Source organism: Theropithecus gelada, chromosome 8 (genome assembly GCF_003255815.1).
Source record: "Theropithecus gelada isolate Dixy chromosome 8, Tgel_1.0, whole genome shotgun sequence".
Lineage (NCBI taxonomy): Eukaryota > Metazoa > Chordata > Mammalia > Primates > Cercopithecidae > Theropithecus > Theropithecus gelada.
The window spans coordinates 134,289,748-134,308,360 of record NC_037676.1 but is presented as its reverse complement, the minus strand read 5'-3'; the positions used below and the strand labels follow the sequence as shown (position 1 = coordinate 134,308,360).

Sequence of the window (18,613 nt, the reverse complement as noted above, 5' to 3'; positions counted from 1 at the left end):
CAGTCTTTCATCCCCTGAGAGTTCCCATGATGACCCTGAGACATAATCCATGGGCCTCCTAGCCTTTGAGGGGAGGTGGGGTAGAACAGGGAACCCATTGTTCTCTAATTAGAGCCTGGGTCTCCTCTGAGGCTCAAGATGGGGCCTCTTAATATGGAGCCTTCACCTGTTCCAAGCTATAGTATTATGATGCCTCCTCCCTTCAGAGGCAGCCCACCTGCCAACATTCATGAAAGGCTTCCTTCTTGATGTGAGGAGTGGGGAGAGGCATCACATGGCTAAGGGTCTTTTCTTGGGGTATAAAGGACTCGGTCTGCACCTGTTCAAACCCTAGCATCATTCATCCAGCTGCACTCCAGTGGAACCTTCACGGTAGGCACCTGTTATTCCTGATGGCTGGGGAGACAGAGAGCAGGGGAGGGAGGGAGGAAGATAGCAAGCAAAGGAGGGAAATGAATGGGAGCCAAGAGAAGGAGGGAGGGAGAAAGGGAAGGAGGGGGAGAAGGAGGGATAGAGGAAAAGAGGGAGGGAGGGAGGGAAATGAGTAGGAGACGGAAGGAGGCAGAAAGGGTAGGAGGAAGTAAGGGAGGGAAAAAAAGAGGGAGAAATTGATGAAGGAAGAAAAGAGGGGAGGGAGAGAGGGTAGAAGGGAGAGAGGGGCAGAGGGAAAGAGGGAGGAAGGGAGAGAAGAATGGAGGGGAAATAAGGAGATAAATGATTGGAGGATAAGGTTGCGGGGGGATGCTCTTAGGGCTGTCTGAGACCTGGATGTTGCTCCAGGATATAGCTAGAAACCCAAATCGCTCTGAGCTTGTCTGTGAAAAGACGCAATGCCAGACAGATAGCACCTGGTGAATTTACCTGGGGGAAAAAATCCACCACTTCACATTAGTGAGGACACTACAAGCCTGTGTGGTGCAATGACCCTGCCTAGGGCACCCGGTGTGGAAACACAATCAGCATTAATTATGGGCAGTCCTCACGGAGCACGTAGCACGTGCCAGAGATGGTGTTCTACCTTTATAAGACTTATCACATTTAACCCTCATGATTCTCTGATGAAAAAACACCATTACATGCATTTCACTGCCCAGGAAAATGAGTGCCCTGGCTCAGGGCACTCAACAAGCAAAAGGCAGAGCCTGAACTCCCCGACCCCAGCCCAGGTCTGTCCGAACAGCAAGGCCTTGGGATCAGACACTGGCTATGCTGCCATGAGACTGGCCATTGGGAGACAGCTTGGGAAGCCGGGACTCCAAACCTGGCATACAGACCAAGGCAAGGCTTCGGGAGCCTTCTCAGGCCCACAAGGACAACACTGACCCACGAGACCATGACAGTCCCAGAGGCTTCCTTGGGCAAATTAGGAGAAGGAGGTCTTTCCTCCAGGTTGACACAGCCCCGCAGCCAAGGGTGCCTGACATGGCCAACAGGAGGATACTGGATTTCTGAAGCAGCCCTGCCCCATCCCCCCTAGATACCCTAATGTGCATGTACCCTGGATTCGGGTCATCCTCACTGTTGCCCAGGGCTGACCATGTGCTTCTAACTGGCACCTTCTGGCTGGCGCTGACTTCCCTTCTTGGCACTCAGCGGGGGAGCTGTCACCTGCTGTGTTTCACCACAACCCAGCAAGAAGCTGGCCAACCTAAGGGTCCTCCCAAGCAAGTGCTACTGATAATTGTGACAGTTATGCAGTGAATCACCACTGGGCTGCTTAGTTTGTCTCAAGGACTGCCTGGCAGTTTAGGGTGTTGGAGCCAGGACAAGTCAGACTGGCCCACCTGGGTCTGGTCATTGCCAGAGCGCCCCCTTCTGGGCAAGGGCCACCCTGCAAGTGATTCCCCGTCTCTGAGCCCCGGTTCCTGGTCTGGAAAGTGAGGTGCCTTGATAGCCAAAGTCTTAGAGGATTGTCACCTAACATCAAGTGGGGCATGCTCAGTGGAACACTTGACACAAAGAATGACCCAATCCATGACATTTTGTGTTTAAAGGAGTAAGGTCATCAAGTTTATTACTTACTTTTTAAAAAGTTGTGGTAAAACATACATAACATAATATTGACCATGTTAGCCAGTTGAGGAGCATTAAGTCCATTCACACTGATGTGCAATCATGCCACTGTCCACCTCCAGAACTTTTTCATCTTCCCCTTCTGAAACTCTGCCCATTGAACCCCCCAATCACACCTCCTTATAACTTATTGCAAAAATAAATTAGAGCAGAGTCAAAATTATGTCTCTAATAAAGTCATTTTGGCTCATTTGCATTCCATCAACATATTCAAGGAGGTAATGGAACTTGACCCTCAGGCCGTCTTACCTGAGCTGGAGAACGACCCAGGGGAATGCATCCCTGAAACACGAGTCACAAAAGAAAAGCAGAGATCCACTGTTTGAAACTGATCACTCTTCTTCATTCACCAGACAGGGCCTTCCACTCTTACAAGGGATTAGGGAACAGCACAAAGGCCTTCATTGTAGCAGCTACTACTTGTTGAGCTTTTAACCCCGAGCCAGATGCCATCATTGTAATTCTTCATGCTTTTGAGCAACTTCTCTATGTCAGGTACTGTTGTAAGTGCCTCACAAAGATTAATTCGTTTCAGTCTTCACAACAACCTCACAGATAGGTACTGTTATTATGATGACACTGGACTGGGAGTCAGGAGACCTGGGAAGTAGGACATTCTTGCCATGATTTGCCAGCCTCTGAGCCTCAATGGTCTCACCTGTAAAATAAGAGCTTGGACTAGAAGATCGCAGTGCCACTCCAAGTTCAGACATGCTGGCAACCTGTCACAGTGTGATGGTCACAGTAAAATGCCTGACATACTAAGTGGCAGAAAGTGACTACATTGTCCAAGTTCATGTTGGCCCCATTCACGTGGGTATCTTTTCAATGAGGTCTCTGGGCTCCTCTGAAGTGCCTTCTGCTAACCACAGAGTTTCCAGGGTGTATCACTTTCCATTTGGAGACCTCTTTTGTCTCCCCCTTAATTTTCAGTCTTGTTTCATGGCCTGAGAAGGAATCATTCAGAACTGAATTTCCACCAAACAGAGAGAGAGACGGTCTAACCTTGAAAATTAACTGACTTTGGGAATTTGTGTGGCTAAAAAAGGCTCTAAGCAGAGCGTTGTACCAATAAGGCAGTAACCAGATTACTAGAGAATTCTTGACCTGAGTGAGACTCTCAAAGAACTTACCCTCTACCCTTTTCAAAAAAATTCATTCAACAAACATTTATTTTGCAGCCACCAGAGCTTGTGCTAGACCCTGGGATAGGTCCATAGAGTAGTGATTGTACAACTTACACTGTCTTCTCCTCTGGGACAGTTTCCCTAATACAAGCCTCGCTCACAGGCAGCGTGACCCGCCACAGCCCTGGGTACATATGCAGGACCACCAGAGTATGGGGCAGGCTTGGCCTCTGGGAGAACAAATTTTAGAAAGTGCTCCTTCCTTCAGATTAATGCAACACTGCAGAGGACAAGCTTCAGAGTCAAGCACTGGCTTTTTCAGCATCTAGCTGACCCCCCGACCAAGCGCTTTTGTGCAGTGCACAACATGTACAACCCTATCCAGCAGCCCCGTGTGTGCCACCAGGGTGGTATGGATCAAGATGTGTTATCATTCACACGCTGTCCCAAAAACATGTTCTAAAAGCAGAATATGCACAAGTCAACTGACCGTATTTACATTATTTATGGAGTTATATTCTAAGGGGGCAAAAACTATTTTAAAATCCCTCTGGTCTTTTCCCTGCCCCCCCCCCATCACCACCTCACCCCCGTTAAATATATAATGGACTGGCTAGAGTCCATTGAGGGCCTTTTGAAGTTAAATATTTGCTGATCTCAGCAGACGGCAGCTACAGTTGAAAAGCAGTAGGGTTGCTGGACTCTGCCCACTTTGCCCCGTTGTCCCCAAAGCATCCTCTGAGGCGTATCTATTCTCAGGACCGCAACAAAGTATTCAAAACTCTCAAAAGCCAAGGAAGGGAAGGAAGAGGGAGATGCTGCAGGAAAAGCTTTGTTTGCTAGCATGCAGCGCCACCATGTGGTTGTCGGATTTATTTATATGTCAAGTGATCATTGAAAGGTTCAAAGCGTATCTGTCAAAGGTGTATTGGGAATACTGGAATATCATAATATATGGGCTGTTTAAAATTCAATTAACAAAAGTCAAACTACAGCACTTGTTACCTTGCCTCCCTTCCGCATTAGTCTATGAGCAACTCAGAGGTAAGGAGTGTGTTTTCCTCACTTTGCATTCCTGGATCTTCAATCCTTAGATGCCTGACACGAGGCAGGCCTCGAATAAATGACCATGGAATCAATCAGTAAGTACAGAAAACCACGGCTGTGTCTTCAGGGAGCTCATGGCTACATTTCCATTTTACAGATGGATAAACTGAGTCTCAAGGAGGGAACATAGTGTTCTTAGAGGCACACTGTCAGTTAGTGGTAAAACGGGAACCTGTAGCCTGTCAGGGCTTTCTCCTTTTACCACATGCTTTGTGGGACCAAGAAAGGACACGGGGGTCCTGTGGGTTCCTTCATGGGAATTCTGAAAATGCATCCATCCTATTCCACTGGCTTCTCTTCCAGGAGTCTGTCCCAGTTGCTGCCTAAGCCCCATCCTTTGCTCTCCTGCTATGATTGCGTTTCTCCTCACGAGTGTGCTGATGATCCCCCGTGCTGGTGAGTAACGATATTTTACACCATAGTTTCAGCTTAGCATATAATTACTTGATATGAATACTGTCCCTTTAACATGCCCATCCCCACCATCTTTCCTACATATCTTTTAAATGTCCTTATTTTTCTATAAAATTGAGATAATTAAACATATTCCTTTCTGTCTTCTTGCTTTATTTCTTCCCTCTTTTATTAGTTTGCAACTATCTTGTGGTGACAAAAATGACAATTATATGCTCTACGATTATAAATGTTTACAAACATTTTTGGTACCTCCCAAGGGATTTTCTTCTCAAATGTTGACACCTACCTTTCAAAAAATTACAATCATAGAAAGTTTACGTGCAATCGTGTCCACTTACGTATGAATTGAACATGCTGTACGTGCAGCGTCAATTTTTTCAGGGCTAAGTTTGTGACCACCACTGAGATAAGACTGCTTGCCCAACAAATTCGCCAACTCTGGGCCCAGACACTGTAGCAGGGAAGGTCTGTTGTGGAGGCTTCGGACTGAAAGATGTGAGAGTGGTGTCTGAATCTGGGTCTTCTGAGAAACAGAAGCCCAAACTAGATCAAGTGTGCAGATTTCAGTAGAGGAAACACCTGTGAGGAAAAACATGGAGTGGCAACCGTGAAAGGCAGAGACCTTCAGAAAGTTCTGCACGTGAAGGAGACGGACAGAGGGGAGGTGAACGTGCCCTAGATGTGTAAGCTGGCAAGGTCATCCAAGGGGAGCCGGAGAGTCCCGTGTGCCCCAGGAGCCTTGCCCACTGTGGTATACCTACCTGCCCTGGGATATTGGCTGGTTGCAGGCATGAGGGGGACGAGGCCTCTCTATGAACCCTGCCTTGGACTTCCAAGCATAGCCGTAGGCCCTCGGTCAGTTATGCTTCCTGTAGTTGCAGCAAGGTCCCTTCTCATGGCTTCCCCAGTGGCAATCTGAGTCAGATACAAGACAATGTGCGTGTTGACCATGGGGAGGGCCTCTGTGCATGGTGAGGTCTCTCCAGGGGTCTCTATCCCTGCAGCAGGACGGGGAGCAGCTTGCACGTTGGCTCCCTCAACACAGCCAGGGCAACAGCTGTGCTTCCTCTCCTCTAACTTGGAGTTGCCTTGTGACTTCCAAGGGCAGGCATCAGCCAGTGGGATGGTGGCCACATTTGCATTAGGAGAGGGAGATCCCTTGGCCTTCCCACCTAAGCACATGCTTCCTTTGTCTGGAAGTTCTGCACTGAAGCTCATGCTGCAGTCCCCACATCACACCGCCATGTGTTGGCTCCCACTTCCCTGTTGTCCTCTGCGTGTTTGTTTCCTTCCAGATCCTCCGAGAAGGGACCTGAGGAAAAAGGTGGGTTTTGTGCAATCCTGGTTGATCTTTTTGGTAGAATACATAATACCATGAAATCCCATTCTAAAGCACTAATAGACATTATCATTCCACTATCTAAAGATGTTATATTCTAAGTTTGCTTCAAGTTTGCGAGACTAAGATTCTCTGACTCTAGCAGGCCACCTCTCACTGGCCATTTGATGGTGTGGTTCAACTATTGCATGTTCAGTCCTTCATTAAACAGTTATCGATTGAACTTGTGGTTTCTGTTATATATGTGTAATGTAAGTATACACATATATCAATATATTACATACATCACAGTGCTTACCTTCAAGTCCCTAGTTTAGTGGGGAAACAGTTACATAAACAGATCATTGCAACATGAAGTGACAGGTGCAATGAGAAAAGGATGTCCGCAACATTATGCTAGCACAGGGGCAGAGTCCCAGACCCAGGCCAGGTCGAGGGTCAGGCAGGGCTCCTTGAACTTTGAATGGAACCATAAAATGTCAGTGAGAGTCAGTAATTCGAGAGGAACAGACAAGAGGAAGGCATCCCAGGCCCCAGGGTGCAGTACAAGCAAAGGCAGGATGGCAAGTAGTTTGCTGTCCAGAAAACCTAAGCTTTCCAGCATCTCTGGAGCATGAAGTTCAAGGTAGGAGATGATTCAGCAGAGGCAGCAGGGGCCAGATCAAGGAAGGCCATACGTACTGGGTGAGAAAAAGCTTTATAGCTTCATCCAGGAGTCTCGGTTTCATTGTCTATAAAATGGTAATGACAGAATGTGCCTCGCAGTACTGAGGAGAGGATCAGACAAGGTGATGCCTGCAAAACACAGTGTCCTGCTCCTGGAACAGGACAGATGCTCATCATCTTCTGCATGTATCAAACTTACCGAATCAGAATCAGTGTCATTCTGGCGAGTTTTGTCCTTACATTGCCTCTGACCGTGCATCTCCCTAAACTGCACTGTTGGACTTAGTGAGTGAACTAATTTAGTCCTTGGGGATAAAGAGTTTCACATCCAGGGTGACTATTTTAATTGCTGACAATAACGTGTGGGCATCTATATCCTGAAAGTAAGTGTGAGTGTGGGGGAGAAAGCACACCTTATTAACATCTGTAGGTAATAAGATTACCTCCCACCCTCCCGAAGAGGAGCTTAATTATCAGTTGCACAAAGGAATAAAGCGCAGTAATTGCCAAGGAGCAGGCGAGATTTTACTACTGCTGCTGAAGTGGGCCACAGGTATTCTTAGCTGTTGGTTATTATGCTGATTAATTTCCAAGGCAATTATGCCCAGTGAAAAATGTGCCAGATCTGTTACATGGGCTTTGTGACAAGGGCTCAAATGGAACTGAAGTCACGAGTCTCCCTCCCTGCCTGAAAGTTTGCATTTTACAGGCCACAGTCCCCTCAAAGCCTGTAGTTCTCAGGTGGGAGGGAATTCCCTGTTCATGGGAACCATTCCGAGAACCTGGCAAAGGGAATACATGGCTGGCACTGGAACCTGAGAAATGCGTGGTCAGCTCCCACCCCTGCCCCTAGATGGAGCACTGGCCCTCCCAAGCAACCTTACAAAGCACCTTCCTTTCACCTTCAAACCAAAATCAGCCTGTTTTGTTTAGTCCACAAAATATTTTATTTTAAATTTGAGCCAAGAGTTTAAAATTGGAAGATTTTACCAAAATACTCAGATTTCAAAAAAAATTTTTTTTTTGAAAAATAAAAATGGTGAGACTCCTTTCTCAAGCCCCGGTGCTGAGTCACAACTGCCTGTCTTGCTGTAACTTGGGTCTGTCTGGTTCTCCACAGTCCCCACCATTCCCTATTGCTTCCCAGCATTGGACTGCTACTTGTTTACATTATCTGCCCATCCCTGCAAAGATTTGGGTCTGCAGTCCTCGGTCTTAAGTTGGACCCCATTTCCCACGTTACCGCCAAGAGTCCACATGTTATTTCATGTCATCTCTCAGTAAGATTTCATGTAATCTCACAATGTCCTGTGATATAAACACACAAATAGTTATCCCCATTCTACAGATGAGAAGACTGGAGTCAGAGAGATATAGAACTTTGCTCCTGGTCACAAAACCAAGAAGTTACTGAGCTGGAATGTGGATTTGCATTTGTTGTGCTCCAAAGCCCATGCTTTTTCTTCTGTGCCATGATACACATTAATGCCAAAGCTTCACAAAAGGAAGGTCTCATTAGCCTAGGAATAATTGTAGAAGGTGTCCTTGAGCTTGGCTAAAGAGAAGGCAGGAATTGGATAGGAGTTAGATAGGTGAGTACATGGGGCTGGATCCCTCATGAATGGCTTAGCACCATCTCCATGGTAATGAGTGAGTTCTCACGGAGACTGGCTGTTTAAAAATGTGGGGAACTTCTTTCCTCTCTCTTGCTCCCTCTCTCACTATGTGACACACTGGCTTTTCTTTGCCTTCCACCATGACTGTAAGCTTCCTGAGGCCCTCACCATGAACAGATGCTGGCACTATGTTTTGTGTAGAGTCTGAGGAACCATGAGCCAAATAAACCTCTATTCACTATTTTAAAAAAAAAAAAAAAGGGAGAAGAGAGACAATAAAATTGGATGTAGGGACAAGTGTGAGGGCTGCAGGGAACAGCATAGCCAGAGGAGGGATAACAGTGCGAGCACTTGGCTAGGGATCAGGAATCCCAGATAGCAGTTCCCAGCCTGCCTTCAAGTTCTATCCAACAGTTTTCTCATCTCTAGAGTGGAGGCTGAATAGGATCATCTTTAGATCTCTTTAAACCCTGTTGGTTTTCCCTTCTTCAATGTGAAAAACAAATGCAGACTGTTGAGATCATCCATGAGCCTGGAATTATGCAGTTATATTATTAATATTATTATTATTATTTGAGACAGAGTTTCACTCTTGTTACCCAGGCTGGAGTGCAATGGCCTGATCTCAGCTCACAGCGACCTCCACCTCCCGGGCTCAAGAAATTCTCCTGCCTCAGCCTCCTGGGTAGCTGGGATTACAGTCATGTGCCACCAGGCCCAACTAATTTTGTACTTTTAGTAGAGATGGGGTTTTTCCATGTTGGTCAGGCTGGTCTTGAACTCCTGACCTCAGGTGATCTGCCTGCCTGGGCCTCCCAAAGTGCTGGGATTACAGGTGTGAGCACCGCGCCTGGCCTATGCAGTTATATTATATACATTGAGTCATTTTGTGTTTGAGAGCATCTTGCCAGGCAGATACAATTGTCTCATTTTACAGAGGATCAAAGTGAGGCTCAACGTGGAAAGACCATGTGCCCGAAGTCTCACAGCCCGCATGTAGGAAAGCGAAGCTTCTAACCTGGTCTCCTGATGTATTCAGTGTCTATTTCCATCCACTGCAGCCTCTCAGAATCCTTAAGCCAGAGGTGGCTTCAGTGAGTTTCGTGCACATCCCTGGGATCTTACTTAGAGGTAGGACATGTCCCATGTCCCAGGAAGAGGCTTATGTTACTGAGAACATGAGTGACAGATTCCAAAGTTACCCACCCCTAGTGAGCAAGTCTTCATGGATCATGCATTCTTATGACTCCGCCATCACTGTGCCTACTTAGAACCTTCCACAGCTTCCCCCCGTGAGGTCTTCAAGGTCCACATCATTGACATCCTCCTCCCTTTGCAGCCTTCTTTCCTGCCAGCCTGCCTTACCCACAGCCAACTGCTTCCAGACCCTTCGGCTTTTGCTCCTGTTGACCCTTTACCTAGAAAGCCTCTGTAATGATCCAGTGAGGTAAGGCTTATTACTTCCATTCTATCCAACAGAAAAATGAGGCTTTGAGAGTTAAGTGACTTGTTAGGGTGACACAATGGTAGAGGTAAGGTTTTAAGTCAGGCCTGTTGGACGAAAAACCCTTATAATGCAGTCATATCTTACGTGAATTTGAATCATATAGAGGTGAGATGGTACAATAGAAAACGCTAATGGCACATCAATTTATACAAATAGTTCAAAATAATGGATACTGGCACCCATCTTAGCAGTCCAAAGATGGCAGCTGAAGAAGTTATCATCTGTGATACGTTACAGCCATGTCACAGGGCCATGGCGACAGGTAATTGTTCATTAAATGGTTTGGCTTGAGCTCATGCTGAGAAATGCAACCTCAAACCAATAACTTGGGAATGGAAGTTGTGAAGAAGATTATACAGCTAAAAAATCTACGGAAAGGGCAGTCCATCCTCAGGTATGTCAGGCTATTAATTGAGAGCATTTTACAAAATACTATCAATGTTCTGAGAGAACAAAAAGCTGCTTTAAAGCAGGCACACTTTTACATCTTCAGAGAATGAAAGGGTGGGAGAACAGAAAAAAATGCTACTATCATGGCTATAAGATCAACACTCCTTCCTGCTCCCTAATATCCTTCTAAACAATCACCGTTATGCATTCATACATCCTGACCTGGAGCCCTTTACTCTGCACGTATCCACTGTGAAAACATAAAGGATGCAAGTTTTGAATTGCATAAGATCTTCAGGCACGTAGCTGGTTGGACTGGGTCTTCTTCCAGGCTTGATCACTAGACTGGGCTGCTTCCCCAAGAGCCTTGATTACTCATTAAGAAGCTGGAGATCTTAGAGAATCACAGAAGGTTTAGAGCACTGGAGTGGTAGGAGACAAACTTAGGTCTGCAAGATTTGGTCACATTGACACAAAAAAGTGTTGTAAAGGTGGAGGGAAATGACATCAGAAGGCATGCTACAGGTGCTTAAAGGTTATGCCAGTTATTTGTTACTATTATCATTAACAACTTCTTACGTCCACTGTTCCCTTTCCCCTCTTCATTAACGCGTGGGTTGCATTATTGGACATCACCTTCATCATCAACCTCATCATTTCATCATGGAATTATCTTGGGGGGCAAACTCATCACGGAATTATCTCTGGGGACACAGACACCTTTAGCAGGTTGAAGAGCAGCCTCCTAACCTACACACCCTGTGGGTGCCTTAGCCTCAGGCCCCCTGCAGGCAGGCCCTTTGGTGAGATGGGTCATGGGGAGTTGCATCTGCCCTCCTGTAGACTGTGCCTCAGCCCTCCCTTGTGATGAAGTTGGCCAAACACTGATCCTTATTCACTTTCCTGCTGTGCTCTGTGGCTGCGGCAGGTGCCACCTCTCTAAACCTCCGATATTTTACCTGTAAAAGAGGGGGGAGTGGGGACAAAAGAGTCACCTTGACACTTTCCAGATCGAAGGATGAGGACCCTGGTCATTCTGTCCATTGCCTTGATGATACTTACTGATGCTGATAGAAGAACAGCTAAGGTGCAGAGTGTGGCTAAGGGGGTAAGGGGTTTTGGGAGAAGCTGCATAGAGTCATTAGAGGACAAGGGTTTTTCAGTCAGGAAAGATGGGAAAGAGGCAAAAGCAAGGACTTAATGCTGTGAAAATGTGAGGCGTGTTTGGGGAACCACAGCGAGTTAGTGCAGCTGGGACCATGCCCGCCTTGGTCTCCATACTCCAACCATCGCGAATTGCTCTCAGTTCCTTCTGTGTGCCCGGGGTCCTGGGCCTTTACAATGGTTTTCCATTTATGAATAAAAGCTTGCTTTAAAAGAAAAATATATTTACCCTTTTTGAAGTGAGGTGGCTTATTTAAAACAATTTTTCCCACTGACATATTTGAAGGTTTTTCTTTTCAATTCTGTCAAATTTAGCTTAGTCTGTCCATGCTGTTATAACAAAATCCTACAGACTGGGTAATTTATAAAGAACAGAATTTTACTTCTAACAGTTTTGGAGGCAGGAAAGTCTCAGATCGAGGCACCAAATGATTCAGTGTCTGGTGAGGGCCTTCTCCTTTTATTCTCACATGGCAGAAGGGATGAGTGCTATGTCCTCACATGAAAGAAGTGCGGAAGGGCAAATGGACCTAGCTATTTTCCTCCAGTCTTTTTAAAAGGATGCTAATCTCATGTATGAACGCAAAGCACTCATGGCCTAATCACCTCTCAAAGGCCCCAATTTCTAACACCATCAGCTTGAGGTTTAAGTACTAAGATATAAATTTTGGAGGAACACATACATTTGAACCATAGCAGGGTACATTGACGACAGTGAATAATGCATAGATGATCATTTCATAATTCTAATTTTTAAATGTTTACTGTTTCACAATTTTTATAACTTATTTTTGTTCATTCTAATCAGCACTTTACCATAGTTTCCCATTTACAAATAAAAGTTTCCTTTAAAAATAAAAATACTTACCTTTTTAAAAACAACGTGGCTTTTTTGTTTTAAATCTCACACTGACAGATTTAAAATTATCTATTTTCAATTATGTCAAAATTAGCTTTATATATTTTGGATCATGTTATTATGTGCATACAAACTTAGAGTCACTGGAACTCTCAGATGAAACAAATTTTTTATAATTGGAAAGTAAATAAAATTACCCTCTAATAAAACAAAAAAAAAGTGAGTTGACTTAAAATGTTGCATTAAGAAATGCTATTATGTGCATACAAATTTAGAGTCACTGTAACTCCCAGATGAAATAAACCTTTTTATAATTGAAAAGTAAATCAAATTCTCCTTTAAAAAAGAAGTGAGTTGACTTAAAAATATGCATTAAGAAATAATAGTAGACGCAATATGCTAGTGACTGAAGTTTGAGGAACCTTGTGGGGATGGTATATTGGTAGTGCCAGCCTGGTACTGGTAGCCAGGACAAGCACCCACTGTTGTTACTTCTCTCACCAGTGGTGGTTTTGTCTCCACTAGGAAGGACTCGGTGAGTCTCAGTGACTCTCTCAGTTATGTGTTGTGGAAACTCCAAAGGAATGAGTTTTATCAGAGGAAACTGTGTATGGAAGGATTTCCTACTGGTATCTGTGGCTAGAGGCCAGGGATCTTGCTAAATATACAGCATAGAACAATTGCTAAATATCAATGCACAGGACAATCCCTAGGAACAGAAAATTTCGCAACCCAAAATGTCAATAATGTGAAGCTGAGAAACTTGCTCTAAGCCAAGGAAGGCCAACTCAGACACCACCTGGGGGCATCTTCCTGAACAGATTTAATCTAACATGCTTCTGTGAAGGATGGCCCTTTGCAACTTTCAGATTGATAGGGCTTCCACACAGTGTCAGACAGACAGTGCTGACTCCATAACTCTCCACATGATGAAGAAAGACAAAACTCTTTTGGCCATTTCCAACTACTTACAAGCTTTATATTGCTGGGGAAAGAAAATACGAGCGGGAACAAGTCTATAAGTTCTCAGAGCTTTTAGGGAACAAATTTGTGTTCAACCTGGGATTCTAGCTCCCATATATTTGTCCCATTCGCCCAGGCTGCATCTTCACACCCCCAGCATGATGAAGCGCTGGCTGAAGGTGCTGGTTGTATTTTGGTACTGGTAGTACTAGGACACTATTGTTATTATAACGCTAAGCAACATTTCTCAAGGTGAGGTTTCAGGACAATCTACTTCAAAACTAGTTGGGGACTTGCTAAAATTGCTTCTTTCTGAGTCCCAGTCCAGAGTGGCTGAATCAAACTTGAGTGAGAGCATAGGAATCAGAATGTTTACGGAGTCTGCATCCCAGGTGATTCCGATGCTGACAGTCTGGGGAAAACCCGTATCCTCTATTATTATATAAACTCCTTGGAGGTTGGGGGTATTTTTCGTGTATTTACCTCTTTCCACCAGGGCTTTATGTCAAGAAAGTCCAAAACAAACCTGCAATCTAAATAAAACAGGATGTTTCATACACGAAGATGGCTTCAAGATAAGTCTCCAAACCTCTCCATCCCCAGCCAGGATGCCACTGTTAAGGCTTGCCAATATAAGACACCAGGGCTACCCCAGCCATCCCCTTATTTCCTTCAGGAACTACGTTCTAATCTGGTGCATAGCAGGCTCTAGGAAATATGTGTGGAATTGGATTTATGTGAATTCCCATTGTTTTCCTGACTGTCACCTTCTGGCCTTAGTCCAGTAAGTGAATGGTATCAGTGTTTGTGCTTACCCTACTTTCTTTTCCTTATTTATAGGGGGCCATCCTCTGGACACCCCACACCTTCCACAGGAGCTGCCTCCAGGACTCCCAAACAATATCAGTAAGGATTCTTGGAACTTTTCTTAGGAGAGGGTATAAAGTTGTCTAGGATATTGGCAGAGAAAATGACCCCTTCTGAATACACCTTAGAGCTACTCACTGCTGTGGCATTTGTAAGTAAAGGGATTGAAGTGGGACTCAAAGCATCTCCCCAACAACCTCCCCTGGTGTCTGAACCCCCTTTGTCTCTCAGGTGAGACAAAGTCTAAACATTTCTGTCAAAGACAAAGGTCAGCTGTAAAGGGAAACCAGGAGAAGGCAGGAAATGGGCTGATGTGAGGGTTGTATATTAACGGTATCTTAACTGTATCTTAGCTTCGGATTGAGCTCTGAGCTTCCAAGAAGGCAAGACCAAGAGGGATAAATGATATATTGCTTGCTCTGGTTGTAAAAAAGGAGGATCCATATTTATTTCCCGGGGAAGTGAAAATTTTCTCAGCGATAGTTTATAAACACTTCTCAGGTGGGTCCCTGAAGGTGGGCATGGCTGAAGACCATAATGCATAGTGAATTCGTTGGTGATGTCAGCCCTGAATCAAGCGTTGATTTCCAACCTTTCAGAGCGGTGAGTTGGGTCAACCGAATTATTCATGCATGAGTCCATACATGCAAAGTAATCAGGCCCATTCAGATGCAAACGACAAGCGGCCTCTCTCCAAATGGCATAACTTCTAGAGGAAGTGCAATGCCCACCAGGAGGCCTTCTTTAATTAGACATTAAGACTCACAGGCCACACTTTGCATTTAGAAGAATCAAAGCTAAGGAACACAGCATGCCCGCAGGCCACGGCAGCCACTCCTCTTGAGCAAAAGTAGCCTTCACAGCAATCTACACAGCAGTTATCTGGGTATCCCAGATAACAAACAGCTCAGGTGCAAGAGAATGGGACTTACATGGAGCAGCTGTATGACCAGCCCCAGCTTAGAAGCTTCATTCTCCATAGGAATCAGTATATCTAGTAATGACTTCATGGGTATAATTTCTAGGACACCCAGTAGGATGACCGTTTATAAGAGTCATCACACTGAATAAGACCCACTATGATGATTTCCTACCAGGTATTTATAGTTCACCCATAATTCCTGCCAGTCCAGATATACCTTACCACCCAGGGGTCATTTCTACCACTGTGCAATGCTGCCCAGTAATGGAATTCACATTTCATCTCTATCAGGTTTCCATGGTAACCTGTGTTAGTAGAAAGCTAGCTTAGCCCAAGGTCAAATTTGTCTTTAGAAAATGAAGAAAGGTTTCATGTACACTTTACCTAGAGGGTGGACAGGGAGGGGAAAAAACAGAAAAACCAAGACTCTCATTTGTTTTCTTTCTCACACTTAGATATCACATTCTTCAGTGGGATGTTTAAAAATGTGGAAAGTGTGACTGAAATTTTTGGTAAGTTAAGTCTAAAATTGCTTTTATCCACCAGAGGTCAGGGCATGTGTGGAAAATCTAAGGAAATTGCAAGGGCCTTGGTCTCAACCCTCGGAGCTCCCATGGCCTCCACAGCTACCACCCAACAAGGTGACCCAAGTTCTGACAAGAGTAGTGGTGTCTTTTATTGCAGGGTGAGCCACTGAGCTACCATGTGCCTTCCTATTCCTTACTTCATTACTCACAACTCTCCAGGAGGGGAATGGTATCCCCATTTTATAGAAAAGGAAACTCAACCTGAGGGAGTTGAGTGACTTGCCCAAGACCACCCAACTAGAAGGGAGGAGCTCTCCTTGGAGTCTAGAGCTTAGTCCTGTACATCAAAGTAGTTTTATTTTCCTTCCCTGACTAGTAAATATAAAGTTTAAGAATGTCAAAGTGTGTCAAGTATCCCATTTATCAACGGAAAATCTATTACGTGACTATCAGGACACTATGATGGTTCCTATCATCAATTACTAAAAGTACCCAAAAAATAAGACTATAATACAATTAACATGAACAAAGACACTCAGAATTACTTTGGGGTTGGGCCATGCTGGGCATAAGGCAGCGCTTAAACTGTGTGTATAACAAGTACAGGTGCCTTGTAAGTTTCTGAATGAAAATGCATATTTACATAAATACACACATGCATAAAGCTTAGTGTTGCTTTTTCAATCAGCATAGATTCTGTCTTTATTTTTCTAATTAGGTCTTGTGGGTACAAAACATGGGAAAGGAAGTTTGAATGAGGTGGAACTGGTCCTCACAAACTACTCCTGATCCCCTTAGGCTCTGTCTTGTGACCCCGTGCATGTTAAATCAGTAGTGAAGGGTAACCCATGCAGCCCTCAAGGATCCTCTAGTCAGAAAGGTAGAGAATAGGGAGGAGAATGCCAGCTTTAGAGTCGGAAAGAGTTGATATGGTTTTCTTGCCAATTTTGTTTGCTGTATACTTTAGGGCAAATCATTATCCCTGGTTGATGCCTTGGGCATGTCTTTGGCCTTGGTTTGTGAAATGTAAAGCAAGTTTATTTATTATGAATTGGCAGTGACAGAAAACATCTGCCTTACAGGGTTAACAGGAGGCCTATGGGACAACAGACAAAGCAAATGCTTTCCAATGCATTACACACTCCGCCAGGCTGAACTATTGTGCTAGTGAAAGCACTTAGTGCAGCTTCTGACACCTAATGGGTGCTTAAAAGTTGTGAATGTCTGTACCACATTTCTTCCCATATTGGCTTATAGTTTTATAGTGTCATCACCATATCATTTGAGATCCATTCCACAAACTAATAGTGACTCAAATAATAAAGACATGTGTGCAACATTTTCTTTATCCAATCCACTGTTGAAGAGAACCTAGGTTGATTCCATGTCTTTGCTATTGTCAATGGTGCTGCAATGAACATACAGATGCATGTGTCTTTTTGACAGAATGAACTATTTTCCTTTGGGAATATACCCAGTAGCGGAATTCCTGGGTCAAATAGTAGTACTATTTTAGGTTATTTGAGAAATCTCCAAATTGCTTTTCACAGTAGCTGAACTAGTTTGCATTCCCACCAGTCAGTGTATAAGCAATCTCTTTTCTTTGCAGCCTGGCCAACATCTGTTGTTTTCTGATTTTTTAATAATCACCATTTTGACTGGTGTGAGATGGTGTCTCATTGTAGTTTGGATTTGCATTTAGCATGGAGGGAGTTTGAGGCCATCATCCTAAGTGACTTAATATAAGAACAGAAATAAAAATACCACATATTCTCACTTATAAATGGGAGCTAAGCATTAAACACACATGAACGTAAAGACGGGAACAATAGCCGCTGGGGACCACTAGTCAGGGAGGGAGGCGGTCATAGGCTGAAAAATCCCCAGTTGGGTACCATGCTACCTGGGTGAGGGAATTGTTGGGAACCTGAGCCTTGGTATCAATTTACCCATGTGGCAAACCTGCCTGTGTATCCTTTAATCTATAATAAAAGTTGATTTTTTAAAAAAAATAAATAACAACAAGAATAAAGACATTTCATTACCTCAAGTGGTGTGAAGTCACCAGGATGCATGCGGTAGCTCAACACAGGTATCAAAGACCCAGCAGGCTCCGTCTGTCTCGCTCCACTACTACCCTGAGCATATTGGCTTTTCAACTGTAGACTTGGCCCTCCTGATTGTAATGTGGTTGCTGCAGCTCCAGCTACCACATCCTCATCCACATTCAAGGTAGAAAAAAAGGTGTTGATCAAAGGGATCTTCCTACATGCCTTTATTCTTAGTTAGAAAAGAAATATTCCCCAGATGACACTTACAGACTTTCCCTTAAGGTTTTTTGGCCAAATCTGGGTCACAAGCATAACCATAGACCAATCAGTTGGTGACATGGGATTACCATGACCAGCCGAGAATGATGATGAAATACCCTCAGGAACTTAGGGAGAAGGCTCACCTTCCTTAAGAACTTACTAGTTTTGTTAGTAAGGAAGAAGGGATAAAAGGCTGTGAGATAGAAAACCAGCAGGGATGATGGCTTAGTCTAAAACAGTCTTATTACATAGTAGGTGCTTACTAGGTTGATACGGCATCATCAGCCTGAGGTATAGGAAGTCCAGGGGTCAGGGACTCCCTCCTAGGTCTAGTTCCCAGTGCTCATCAGGCCCTGTCCCCCATCCCCACAGATTGCCTGGGCCCCCACTTCACCTGGCTGCAGGCTGTCTTCACCAATTTCCCCGTGCTGATCCAGTTCGTCAATGGTATGAAGTGTGTGGCTGGTCTCTGCCCCCGAGACTTTGAAGACTATGGCTGTGCCTGCAGGTTTGAGATGGAAGGGGTGCCTGTGGATGAATCTGACAGGTAAGTGAGTTTCACAGGTGAGCAAGACCAAAAGGTGAGCTCATGGGAGGTCTGGTTGATACCTTGGCAAGAGCACAAATACGGAAAAGCCCCTGGACTTGGGACTCAGGAAAGGGTTTAATTCCACTACCTACTAGTTGGGTGACACATCTTTACATGGCAATGTCATCTGTGATCAGCTCTCGCTCTAGAAAGTTATTAAGATCCTAT

At 44.7% G+C, this 18,613-nt stretch overlaps 1 protein-coding gene across 1 annotated transcript in view; it reads left to right on the top strand.

The window, feature by feature from the left end:
- Window positions 1-338: 338 nt before the first annotated feature.
- Window positions 339-18,613, top strand: part of OC90 (otoconin 90) — a 35,209-nt gene continuing 16,934 nt past the window's right edge. The window contains exons 1-5 of the mRNA XM_025395015.1: window positions 339-372; window positions 4,611-4,703; window positions 14,069-14,134; window positions 15,473-15,529; window positions 18,229-18,403. Of these exons, the coding sequence (XP_025250800.1) occupies window positions 4,658-4,703; window positions 14,069-14,134; window positions 15,473-15,529; window positions 18,229-18,403 (344 nt within the window). The 5' untranslated portion in view covers window positions 339-372; window positions 4,611-4,657. The remainder of the gene's footprint in view (window positions 373-4,610; window positions 4,704-14,068; window positions 14,135-15,472; window positions 15,530-18,228; window positions 18,404-18,613) is intronic.